General features: G+C 51.9%; 2 protein-coding genes across 6 annotated transcripts in view; one reads left to right on the top strand and one right to left on the bottom strand.

Annotated features, from left to right (window-relative positions):
• The window catches only part of RAD50 (RAD50 double strand break repair protein), a 230,906-nt gene that overhangs the window by 145,475 nt on the left and 73,111 nt on the right, over positions 1 to 12,320 (bottom strand). Inside the window, exon 1 of one of the 5 annotated variants that reach the window (XM_032336767.1) lies at positions 4,369 to 5,434. The exons of the other annotated variants lie outside the window; for them this stretch is intronic. The gene's annotated coding sequence lies outside the window, so the exon portion shown is untranslated. Of the gene's footprint in view, positions 1 to 4,368; positions 5,435 to 12,320 lie in introns of those variants that run through there. 5 annotated transcript variants of the gene reach the window in all.
• On the top strand, positions 1,941 to 10,000 carry IRF1 (interferon regulatory factor 1). The gene is made up of 10 exons (XM_032336774.1): positions 1,941 to 2,998; positions 4,065 to 4,156; positions 5,433 to 5,532; positions 6,342 to 6,518; positions 6,636 to 6,685; positions 6,793 to 6,925; positions 7,111 to 7,233; positions 7,645 to 7,694; positions 8,595 to 8,730; positions 9,024 to 10,000. The coding sequence occupies exons 2-10, from the start codon at positions 4,070 to 4,072 to the stop codon at positions 9,134 to 9,136; spliced, it is 969 nt and encodes a 322-aa protein (XP_032192665.1). The 5' UTR covers positions 1,941 to 2,998; positions 4,065 to 4,069; the 3' UTR covers positions 9,137 to 10,000.

Consider the following 12,320-nt stretch of genomic DNA (forward strand, 5'->3'; position numbering starts at 1 on the left):
AGGTGAGACAAAGAAGGGAGGAGGATAGGAAAAGACTTTAACCAGGAAGGAGCTGGAATTAGGATGAGAGAAAGCTGCTAGGGGTAGTGTAGAAAGGGGAGGGAGGCCAAGAGTTTTGCTTGTGTCTCTGTGAATCTGTGGATAGGGCTGTAGTGTAGTGTCCAAAAGGCAACCAGAGCTTGTGTTTGGAGGCTAACTTTCCACAGGGGATGGCTGAAATGACAGAAGATGAGTATTTTGAGTCAGAGAGGACTAAAGGCCTGGCCTTGAATTACTAAGAAAAACCTAGGGAAGGCTGTTTTGCTTAGCATCATAGGAAATGTGTGATACATTTTAGAATGGATTCAAGAGCTGTTACAACAAAAATTTGGGACACTTAACCGGGGTGTAGTTTTATTTCATTGACTGGTAGTGTAGCACCCTTGATCATGATAAGCAGATTCCTACAGGCTTCAATATCAAAAAAGAATCCCTAGACTTAGAAGTTAAAAAGAAAAAAAAGGTCAAACACCCCTTCAAATATGTAAATGACAATTTCATCAGTAAATTCTAACATTGGGGAATTTCTCCTAAGCAAAAAAATTGACATGGGCAAGCTTTAGCTACACAGTGTTGTCTGTATTAGGAAAATATGGAAATAACCTAAATATACTACAATAGGAGATTAATCAGTAAGTTTTTATTTATCCTTATTACAGAATAAAATATACCATTACAAATTGTATTGTAGAAGTACACTTCATGACATGGAAAGATATACAGATACAGATTATTATCTGTGAATTAAAATAAAGTTCTTGTTTTTAAAGCACTTTTTACAGGCTCCTATTGCCTTTAAAGGGTCATTCTGATCAATTTATGAGACACATGAGGTGCAAACTTCCTTTCCCTCTCATTTTGAATTTTCCATTCCCTATATCAGGTTCTTAGAGACAGGACAAGCATCCATTTGCTGCATAGAGAACAGACTTCACAACTCAGGAGACGCCTGCTTTCTGCTCTTCTGGCTCCAAAGGTCTTGATTTCTGTAGTGGGTTACCACTCCATCTGCCATTTAAAGCGCCCCAACCCTTCTATGCCTTGCTGGGCTTCTGGATCTTCCATTTTTCTTAACAGCCATCTAGGCTCCTTCCTTGCAGTTCCTCCTGCCTTTTTGCCTCTCTAAGTGACTGTACCCACCGCACTCTGGGAAACCGCTCTGACCCATTCTTGCTGGTGTCTTGGGAACCAAGCTTCATGTTATCATAGCATCAGATTCTAGTGCACTAGAATTGGATTAACCCATCCATTTCCTCTGTGGGAGGGAGTCAGTAGAGTGACTGACAGGTGGAATGCTGCATCAACGAGTCTATTTATAGCCTGCACCATTGCAACTGGGTGCTGCTGCTGTGAAGGGAGAGCTGGGTGAGGGGAATGACAGGGCCAGCCCAGCCTAGGGGAGCAATTGACTTCTGAGTCAGCAGCTTTGGGGAAGGTGAGGAAGGAACATGCTGGGCCAGAGTTCTGGATGGAAAATGAACACTCAGTCCAGTCTCTAGGAGTACAAGTGGGGCAAGGTCTATTTTAAAGCACAAGAGTTAAGCAGTTGCCCTTCCCAAGAGCCTGGGACCTGGGTTCCTCAACTCTTTGGCCACATCCATGGCCTTGGCCATCCCTAATCAATTTCCCCCATGCTGCCCAGAATCTCTCTGCTGAGGACCCCAGGCAATACCAATGCAGCTAAGAAGGAGCTCCCAATGCAAGGGCCATGTGAGGCTGTGTAGGTGGCCTAAGACTGGAGTGCTAGCAGGAACAAGGCTACCCAAGCCCTACCCAACTCAACAGTCGAGGCTTCTCTGAAAATCCTTCCTTTCCCTAAAGTCAGCTGAATGGCAGTTCCAAGGATGTAGACCCACAAGAGGGGGAGGTGCCTCTCTGCCATTGTTAGTCTCTGGGCAGGGACCTCAAAAGCCGCGAGCACCTGCTGTCCCCAAGTGCGGCAGGGTGTTTTACAGACATAATTTCTACGTCGCTGTAAACCAGCGAGATTGGGCTTCTTATTTTATAGTTGAGGAGACTGAAGTTCCCAGTCCCATGTCAGGTGCACCTACAGCGACCAAACCGGGATTTCCTCTCCTCCGGCAGCCCCAGGCAGGACCCAAGGCAGCACCCCAGGCAGATTAGGCTTTCCCTTACTTCGTCAATGGAGGTGAGTGCCCTAGAGGTGGGTCACCGCTCGAGAAGGGGGAGTATGAGGGCCCAGGCCCTTCTTTCTCGGCACAGCATGAGCAGGCTTGAGGAACCAGGCTAGTTTACAGGGATTCAATCCCGGTAAGTTCACCCTGAAGAGGACGGCAGGTGCCCGGGTAACCACCTCACCTGCGCTCAGAAGACAGAAGTCCCCCACCCCCAGGAGAGGAGGGTGAAGAGTTGGCCACAGGATCAAGCAGGCTGGGAGAATACGGAGTGAGGGGAGTAACTGCGGGCCGGGGGCCTTCGGCTTTCCAGGACAGCTTTCTCCCGGGCTAGCTGGTGTGGGGGTGGAGTGGGAGCGGACGGGGCGGGCCCGCGGTCGCCCCAGGGCGGCGGCGCCGGGCCGGAGGGGGTGGGGAGGAGCAGCCGCCCTGTACTTCCCCTTCGCCGCTAGCTCTACAACAGCCTGATTTCCCCGAAATGATGGGGCGGCACCGACCAATAGGCGCCCTCGCGGCTCTTTAGGAGGCGGGGCCGGGCCTGGGTTGGGGGAATCCCGCTAAGTGTTTAGATTTCTCGCCGGCGCCGCTGCCCTGGCAGAGCGCGCCACTCCTTCGTCGAGGCAGGACGTGCGCCTAAACCCGGTCGAGCAGAGGCCAGCAGGAGCTGTGCCAAGCCAAGGCCAGCCGTGCCCAACGGCCCCTCGACCCAGGCATCCTCTGCCTTCCCGCGCTACCTCCCGGAACTGCGCTCCCGGCGCGGACACAGCTGCCCCAGCCGCGCCGGGACCTTCGGGCGCCGCCGCTGGATAGCGCCCGCTGCAGAGGTGAGCTCGCCTTCGCTGCGGGGGGGACCGGTGGCGTCGAACAAAGGCGCGCAGGGCACCAGGAAGTGGGGGCCGGCAACCCTAGCCGGGAGAGTCGCGGGCGCGCGGCGTTGCCTGGGCCCCCGCGCGGTCTCGGGAGGGCGCTGGAGGAGCGGCGAGCGGCAGCGCGGGGAGGGCGGGCCGCGCGGCGTGGACCGCCCACGAGCCGAGGTTGCCGGCGCCCTGCCGCTGTCGCAGATCTCTGTGCGCGGAGCCACCCGGCCTTCTGGGTGGCTCGGTAGGTTTGTCGCGCGCATCCGTGAGCGGTGCCGGGGACTTGAGTGTACGTCCGCGCGTGGGCGCCCGGTGCCCCTCGCGCGGGCTTTCCGTGGTCCCAGCTCTGCGCCCAGGCCTTAGGTTTCTGGCCGTATGTGCAGGTGTTGGGGGCTGGGGCTTGATGCCCTGGATGGCTGGCGGACCTGCTGGGGCTTTGGAAGAGGCGCCACAGGTGTTCCTTTGGCTACCAAGCGGAGGAAGGGAGCAGGGCCGGAGGGGTACCTTGTCTGGAGCAGCGTAGATTAGATGGGGGTGGGGTGGGGGTGACGGGTAGAGTGCGGGGTGACTGCCTGCCACTAGGGAAGGTGCACAGCTAGTGGTAGTGGCAGAAACTCAAGTAGGGGAATTTATTGGCATCAACCAAAAGGAGCCTCTCCCTTCCCAAAGGATTTGAATTTGGGAGGAAAGTTCTGGTATTAAGATATCTGTGTATTTTATCTGTTTTTCCTGCACATAAATTCTGAAACTATCACTTGCATTCCTGACTCCTCCCAAGAGTGTTTAGAGGAGTGTGGGGGAAGGGGCTTAAGTGTTTTTGCCCAAGATGTTGAAAATATTTAGAGGGCAGTTTTATAACGGTGAAAGCCCCTTCCCCCATGACTGTAGTACTTGGTACTTGGTGGAAGGCATAGGAAAGTAACTGAATGACCTTGGAGGGGTGGGGGTAGGGGTGGTGATAGATGGCCGGCAAGTAGTGCCTAAGGGGCTGCTCTACAGACTCCAAACCAGAGCCTCTGTTTTCTCTTTACAGCCAACATGCCCATCACTCGGATGCGCATGAGACCCTGGCTAGAGATGCAGATTAATTCCAACCAGATCCCAGGGCTGATCTGGATCAATAAAGTGAGTGTAACCTTTTGGGTTTTTCTGCTGCTATTTTAACACATGTTCTTTGGGGGACTAAGGGTTCAGATACAGCTCAAAAAGGGAAGTGATGGGGAGGAGGCAGATGTGCTTCCCAGTGGGTCCTGCGTGCAGGGGGGATGCAAGACCCAGCCTTGGACTGCACTTAAGCAACTTCTGCCTTCCTTTTTCTGAGTGGAGGAGGCACTCACCTGAGGGCACTGACAGTTTCTAGCAGCAGGACCCTCCCAGCATCTGCAGAGCCAGAAGTTCTGATCTCTTCTGAGGGAGACTACAAACACACAGCATCCTACAGGGTTCCCGGAAGCTAGGAGACAGAGAAGTGGGCACTAGTGACAAGAAGAATGGCTGGTTCAGCAGCAGACCCAAAAATTAACCTTGCCTCATTGGCCCAGGCCCAGGAAACCTCATGCTGGTGCACAAACGGCAACACAGACCCTGCAGACTTAGTAGTAATAATAATATTAATAACGATAGCTCATGCTTAGGGTACACTCCCTACAAGCAAGTGTGACACTGTGCTAAGTCTTTCACTTATATTGCATCACTGAGTCCTCACAGTAGCCCTGTGAAGTAGATCCTTTTAGTGTCTCCATTTTCACATAAGGGAACTGAGGCACTGAAAGGTAGACAGTGAGTTCACAGAAGAAGTGATAAAGCCAAGATTTGAACCTGAATAGTCGCACTCAAAAATCCATAGCGTTAACCACCATCATGACAAAAGTGGGGCTTATTCTTTATATTTGTCACTATGATTTCTCATTTCACAGAGACCAGTGAGGGACCAAGAGGTATTGTGACAGTGCCAGTGTCACACAGGTAGTCAGCATCGAAGACTGGCAGAGGGCTCCCTCAGGTATATGGCCAGGACCCCCTGTGTAGGAGCCAGTGGTCCCAGGTGTCCTAAGCAGTCCTGTATGATGGATGGAGCCCTCTCTTCCATGTTGGTGCTGAAAGCCAGAGAGCATCCCAACGTGCTCTGTGTGTGTCCCACACATCTGTAACATGCAGAGGAAGACCTTTGCTGAGCTGATGTTGCCATAGCTCTTCAGAACCCAGAGTCCCTACTGAGAGATTGAGAGCTATACAGTTGTCTGTTTAAGCCATTCTCAGGATGGGTCAACCCAAGCCAGATGTCAGGGTGAAAAGGGGAAGTCAGACTTTTCCCAGACTTGGGGGGCTGGGCAGACTCATGCAAAAAGCCTGTGGCCTCTGAGATGACACAGCCTTGTATATGTGTGTGTGTGCCATTCAGGAGGAGATGATCTTCCAGATTCCATGGAAGCACGCTGCCAAACATGGCTGGGACATTAACAAGGATGCCTGTCTGTTCCGAAGCTGGGCCATTCACACAGGTGTGTGCCCTGGTCTCCAGCCCTGAAGGGTCCAGGGAAGAGACAAGGGGAGTCACTTCTGTTAACACAGAGGTTCTTTGTTGGGGTCTCTGAGTTCCCGAGACTGTGTAAAGAATTGGGGGGTGAGGAGGGGGCGGACTTGTATTTCTGGGGGAAGAGGTCAGTCATTTCACCAAGTTCTTAAAGGAACTTGTGAAGTCAATATCTTAGAAAGTATGATTTCAAGGAGTTCGTGGCTGGTTGAAAGCTCCCCCTGGCACAAGCACTTGTGAGCTGGGATACTGAAAGAGACCCAGGTCTTTGATTTTCTTGATGATCACCAAGGTCCTGACCCAAGGCCCATAGAGTTAGCAGCCTCCTTTTATCCTTGAGGGTTGCGGCTCTTGGTCCATCTCAGATCAGTCAACATGCCTATCAGGAACTGTTCTTTGATGCCTGCTCTTTGTCCACTCCTGTGTTTGGAAATATCAGATAAACCCTAGTCCCTACTTGCTTTCTGCTGACAGCCCAAGCAAGGAGACTGGTCATGGTATAGCACCAGTACAGCACTTTAGGACATATGGGCCCTCTAGTGCTTCTGGCTGGGCCCTTCGGAGAGGCCTGCTGAATGTGTCTGAGCTGAGCCTGGGCATTTGAGAACTCCTGAGGCCTGCAGATGGTCACTCAGGAATACTGGCTGTTTGGCCAGTGTGGGTCTCTGGCAGTATGACAGCTCAGGGCTACTCTTGTCTTCCCCCTCCCAAGCCAGGGGGCAGCTGAAGATCCCCACCTATGGCCCTGATAGTCCTCTTCCCTCTTCTGCCCACTAGGCCGATACAAAGCAGGGGAAAAGGAGCCAGATCCCAAGACATGGAAGGCCAACTTTCGCTGTGCCATGAACTCCCTGCCAGACATTGAGGAAGTGAAGGACCAGAGCAGGAACAAGGGCAGCTCAGCCGTGCGGGTCTACCGAATGCTCCCGCCCCTCACCAAGAACCAGAGGAAAGGTAACCAAGAGCTCTGGGTCTTTGGGTAGCAATTAGGGAGGGGGGTAGGGAGGAGGTGAGAAGGGCTGCTGGGGCTGATGTGCCTGTCCCAAGACTGACAGCCTATCTGCTTCACAGAGAGGAAGTCCAAGTCCAGCCGAGATGCTAAGAGCAAGGCCAAGAGGAAGGTGAGTGTGGTCCTAAGCTGCTAGTCTTTGGTCTCCTGGGAGTCAGGGTGGGCAGGGGAAGAAATGCCACAGCAAGCCTAGGCCTGAGCGCCTCCTTCCCTTTGCAGCCATGTGGTGACTCCAGTCCTGATACCTTCTCCGACGCACTCAGCAGCTCCACCCTGCCCGATGACCACAGCAGCTACACCGCCCAGGGCTACATAGGGCAGGATTTGGAGGTTGAGCGGGACCTAACTCCAGGTGAGCTGGGCTGGTTCTGGCATGAGAGCACGTAGGTCATGGGGATGGCTCCTTCTCTTGGGTCTAGGGGGCACTGTGCTTGAGGACAGTAGCCAGTTGGAGCAGGCAGCAGGGCCAGGGCTGCTGGGTGTCCTGCAAACTGAGAAAGCACACAGTTCTGACCTGCGGTTTCTCCTGTCCTTCAGCTCTGTCCCCATGTGCCGTTACTAGTACGCTCCCTGACTGGCATATCCCAGTGGAAATTGTGCCGGATAGCACCAGTGACCCCTACAACTTCCAGGTGTCACCCATGCCCTCCACTTCAGAAGGTATGTGCTTTTGAGGGCTGCCTGCCTGCCTCTTGTTTGGGTCCTGGGAAGGGTTCCCTGAGGGAGAGAGGATGGATGCTCAGAACTCCACCAGGCACTGACAGAGCTGACTGTGCTGGAGAAAAGAGAGAGGGAGGCGGGGGCTGCACTTTGGTCTCTGATGGCTAGTTTTCCTGCCTCCTCTGCTGCCCAGTCTCTGAGGGCGAGGAAGGAAGCAGGGGGGGAGGGTGGAAAGAGGTGTGGCTTCGGGGTTCGGGAGGCTGAGTCACTAGGACTGTGTCCTGTTCTGGCATCTCTGTGGTCGCAGATGTCTGCTGGGAGGCCAGTGTGTGTGCGTGCATGAAAGGTGAGGGCACTGGTGGTGCCCGAGCTGCAGGGCTGAGCCATTCTCTCTGCTCTTCCCACCCACAGCCACAACTGATGAGGATGAAGAAGGGAAATTAACTGAGGACATCATGAAGGTAAAGCCCATTCTTCCCTGGGCACTCTTTCAAAGTGGCTGCTTAGGAAAGAGAAAGCCACTCAGAGCCTACAAATCAGAGGGCATAGGCAGCGGCTCCTGTGACTGGACTGCTTGCCTAGTCCCACAGGTGTCCCACCTATGGTGCCCTCCTTGGCTACTGGGAGAGACACCGTGGAAGTGAGGATAGGAGGGAGCTGCTCTCTGACCAGCTGCCCAGGAGCAAAGCTCCAGAGCCTGAAACAGTGCTGAGTCAGCCACTCTCTGCACCGGGTCCCTGGCCTGCATCCTCTGCCCCAGCACACCCCAGGCCTGCTGCCCCGCTGGTTAGGGAGTGCACATTAGGTTTTCATAATCAGCCTTTGGGATCTGTAATCTGATGGGGTTTATTCCCTTTTTCTTTTCTTTTTTTTTTTAAAGCAAATTATTCTCCAGGTTTTTTTTTCTTTCTTTCTTTCTTCCTTTTTTTTCCCTTCAGTTTTAAAAGTGAATATAAAAACATTTTTGCAGTAGTTATACCCAGGCTCTGTTTCATCAGCATAGAAAACTTGAAACATAGCTGTAGCTCTTTATCTCCAGGTTTTCTAGACATCTTTTCTTGAGTCACAATGCTGCCCATTGCATTAAGCCACATTCCCAGTTGGTATGTCCTACTCCCCCAGTTGAGGGGGAAAGTCTTGGAGATTCTGTGCCAGAGGGTAAATGTGGGAGTGGGAGTCCAGGGCAGACCCTCCCTTCCCAGGCCTCTTCCTAGCCTCATTCCACAACTTCATCCACCTGAGAATGTGCAAAGGGCCAAGGGTACTAGGCTGGCAGGGAAGCTTTGGCTCACTGAAGGCAGGGCCAGAGGATGAGTCTGCACTGGAAGTAAGCTGATGGCTTCTTGCTCCTCTGTCCATAGCTCTTGGAGCAGACAGGGTGGCAGCCAACAAACGTGGATGGGAAGGGGTACCTGCTCAATGAACCCGGGGCCCAGCCCACCCCTCTCTATGGAGACTTCAGCTGCAAGGAGGAGCCAGAAGTTGACAGCCCTGGAGGTAAGAAGTCCCTGGAGCTAAGGATTTCTCCTATAAGGGAGAAGTTTGCAGGGGGTGGGAAAAAGGTGGGGGACTGGGCCAGGGAGCAGCAGAGGCAAACCACCTTTCTTAAACGCTTCTTGTGAATTGGCTGCTGCTCCCAAGTACTTAGATTTGCCTAAAGATGAGGGGGGCTTACTGCTGTGGGTGGACAGTAGAGGCAGCTGTGTCTGTGGCCGGGATAGGCTGAGGGGGCGGGAGAACACACCTGTCTTCATCCTCCATCCTCATACAGCCTTCTTCACATCTTCTAGGGTATATTGGACTGATATCTTCAGATCTGAAGACCATGGACCCCAACTGGCTGGAGGGCCTGTTGCCCCCAGTCAGGCTGCCCTCTATCCAGGCCATTCCTTGTGCGCCGTAGCTGGGCCCCAGCCCCTTTTACTCCCCTAGGCAAGCAGGACCTGGCATCACGGTAGCTGTGATGCAGAGAAACAGGACTCCTGTGGGCTCCTTGACATGGCAGAGTGTTACTCCACTGCTGAGCAGGGATGGGGCCTCCCTCCTTAGGATAGTGACCTCTTGCAGTCAGTCATGCCATGGTCTGGACTTATCTTGCGGGGTAAAGCTGGCCCTGGCTCCTGGGAAGATGGGGTTCTGAGAAGGACGTGTCAGGTGGAGGTCTCAGAGAGGAGTCAGCCTCCAGCTTTTCCCTCTAAGCCCAGCTGCTGAGAGAGGGTCTCACTGTCACTGAGGTGGCCCAAGGGAACAGACCAGTGACCTCAGAAAAACACAGCGCTGACCCCAGGGCTGACTCTGCACTAAGAGACGATTGCACTAAGTGAATCCTGTTCCCAAAGAATCCCCCTCCCTTCCCAGCTGAGCCCTAGGGACTGTTCCAAAGCCAGCGAAATGTGAAGGAAAACGGGGCCCTGCAGGACAGTGCTCCCTCAGCCTCAGAGGAGCTCTGTCCTGCTCGGGCTGAGGGGCTTGGGAAAAAAAATGGCACTTTTTCTGGTGGACCTTGCCACTTTCCTGATCAAGGTGTACACTAACGACTCCCCCAAGCTCTCAGCCTTGCATTTATTTATATCGTGCCTTGCCCTGCGCCCACCTGCCCCCCTCAGGCAGGCCCCAGCAGCCCTCAGCAGGCCCTGGGAGGGAAGTGTGAGCGCCTTGGTGTGATTTTAAAAATTGGAAATACCATCTAATCACTAAATCATGTGTGACCACATACATACATGTGTGTAAATATGTACATTTGTCTTTTTATAAAAAGTTAATTGTTTATAAAGGGTGTGGCCTTTTATTTAGAGATAAACTGCAGATGGTTTTACTTTTGATAGTGACATTCTGAAGAACTCATTCTGGGCATCCTGCCTGCACCTGACTCGGGGTGAGCAGTGGCACGCACCTATTGCAGAAACCTTGAGTTATGTTCACAGAGAAGGTGACAGGAAGAGGGGACAATCCTAGCATACAGACATGCTCATATAGATGCAGTCTATAGATGCAGTCACTTGCCCTTGGCTTTATAGCCAGGCTGTGAGTTGAACTGGGGCTCCAAAGCCTGGAGAGTGTTAGGTTTTGAGTTCTGAGTACCTTGCCATAAACTTTATGTCCTACTAAACTCAAATCCAAGTGTATTCAGATGCTACTTCAAAAAAGTTAACACCCGGTACTGGTCTGGTCATGGACAACCACCACAGACACCAGCCCAAAACTGGTTCCGGAGGCCTGTTGTGCTAGGCATTACTGATCTAGTTCTGGACATGTCCTTTCTCTACACTGTCCACTATAGTAGGCAGTGGCAAAGTCACATATGTCAACTGAGTGCTGGAAATATGGCCAGTGCAATGGAGCAACTGAATTCTTAATTAAAATGCAAATAGCCCCAGGTGGACAATGGCTACCACATTGGACAGTACAGATAGATACTGAATTGGGGACAAATCTGAGAAGCAGAGGCTGGGGTGGCTGGTGGACACTAGGGACGGACTTGGGGCTATTTACCTGCCAATTCAAGAGTATTTTGCTATTTTGATGGCCAGCAATAGCTACACTGGTGCTGAATACAAGCCCTACAGTATACTATATGACAGGTCTGTGCACAAAAGTGTTAGGAAAATCTTGGATAACCTCACATGAAGCAGGTTTCCTTCGTTTCTTCTCAGGGTTCTGGCTGAGTTTAGGCACACAAAATCTCTGTGAAGGAGTATGTTTCTGAAAACCACAGGTTGGGAACCCCTACCATATGGCAGTACTCCCCTCAGATAAGGCCTAGTTAAAGGAATGACTGAGGGCAAGTTCTGGATATGGGCTTTTTTCATGTCTCCCCACCCCGGGTCCCTGGCCCTGAGGCATAAACAGTATCCAGCAGCAGGCAGGCTGGCCAAGGGAAATCAGCTGATAGCACTAGCATCATCTAGGGAGTGAGGTCATGGCAGTAAGGAGGTTACTCAGGGAAACCAAGCCCTGGGACACTTCTCCCCAGTCTTAGTCTCAGAAATTGCTTGGACTTAGATCCCCTTCCTGGGCCCAGCCCTCTGGACGGAGTATGGACCCCTGGTGGGGAAGGAAAGGCTGAGTGAGAAAATGATGAAAAACCTAGAAAATGGGCAAGGATCAGTCTGATATATTCTGCCAAGCTCAGAAAGTATTGTTGCTTGATCTTGTCATGCTTGTAAGTAGCAGGTGGCCTCCAGTCTCCAAAGCCAAGGCAAAGTCCTGACATTTTCTAGCTCTTATCTGAGGAGTCCTAAAAAGTTGAGAACTCCCTGATATGTCTGGGGAGGAACTCCCAAACACTACTTGCTCCCATCACAAGGCAGCTGGGTTCTGGGGACCAGGCCTGGAGAAGCAGTGTGGGATAAAACCAGACCTTCCAATCTGTCCCATCACCCCCTGCCATGGACCTTGGCCCAGGCCTGATGGGGAGAAAGTACCTGTGACAGCATCTGACACTAACTCATGAGCCAGTCAGTGGCTGAACAAAGCAACATCAATATAATGGGAGCCAAATTTGGTCATAATAATTTAAGGTCATTCTTGGGGTCTGTTAAAGCTTTTGTGGCTCATTCCCAAGAGTTTTGGCCTAAGCACTAATGGTGGAAAGTCTTGACTAAAGAATCTAAGACGTCAATGAAAGATCTGTTTTGTTGGAGTTGTGATAACATTGTCATTAAGACTACTTTCCATTGGGGTAAAGTGGCAAATTGGGGCATGGTCATACCAGCTAGAACTCCTGTTAAATCTATGGACATTCGGGGATATTTCTAGTTAGTCATAGGCATTTCAATGCCTTAGTCCAAAGGTATCACATGAACTGGGTTGGTTTATTCATTTAGCTCACTTGATAATAGGAAGAAAAAGAGACTAATATGTTAGCTGCCCACAGAGAGGGTCAAGGAGGCAGAAAATCTTCAGGGAAGACAGATACAAACCATACCTTCTTGATATATCAGTCTTCAACATCTGTCAGCAGGCTGTGTGCAAGATAAGAGCTTCCTCAGATCTCTGGAAGTTTTAGGCAGGGACTGCCGAAGACAAGGGAAAGTCCTGGGCCTGGTTAGAGGTGGAGTCCTTTCCTCTGGAAGTGAACCCTGCTG

Source organism: Mustela erminea, chromosome 3 (assembly GCF_009829155.1).
Source record: "Mustela erminea isolate mMusErm1 chromosome 3, mMusErm1.Pri, whole genome shotgun sequence".
Lineage (NCBI taxonomy): Eukaryota > Metazoa > Chordata > Mammalia > Carnivora > Mustelidae > Mustela > Mustela erminea.

What these genes read in the sequence shown, in the direction of transcription:
- IRF1 (XM_032336774.1), top strand. Translation starts at nt 4,070, where the DNA reads ATGCCCATCACTCGGATGCGCATGAGACCCTGGCTAGAGATGCAGATT. An exon ending in CATGCCCTCCACTTCAGAAG is followed by an intron (nt 7,234 to 7,644) that starts GTATGTGCTTTT and finishes TCCCACCCACAG; the next exon opens with CCACAACTGATGAGGATGAA. An exon ending in AGAAGTTGACAGCCCTGGAG is followed by an intron (nt 8,731 to 9,023) that starts GTAAGAAGTCCC and finishes CACATCTTCTAG; the next exon opens with GGTATATTGGACTGATATCT.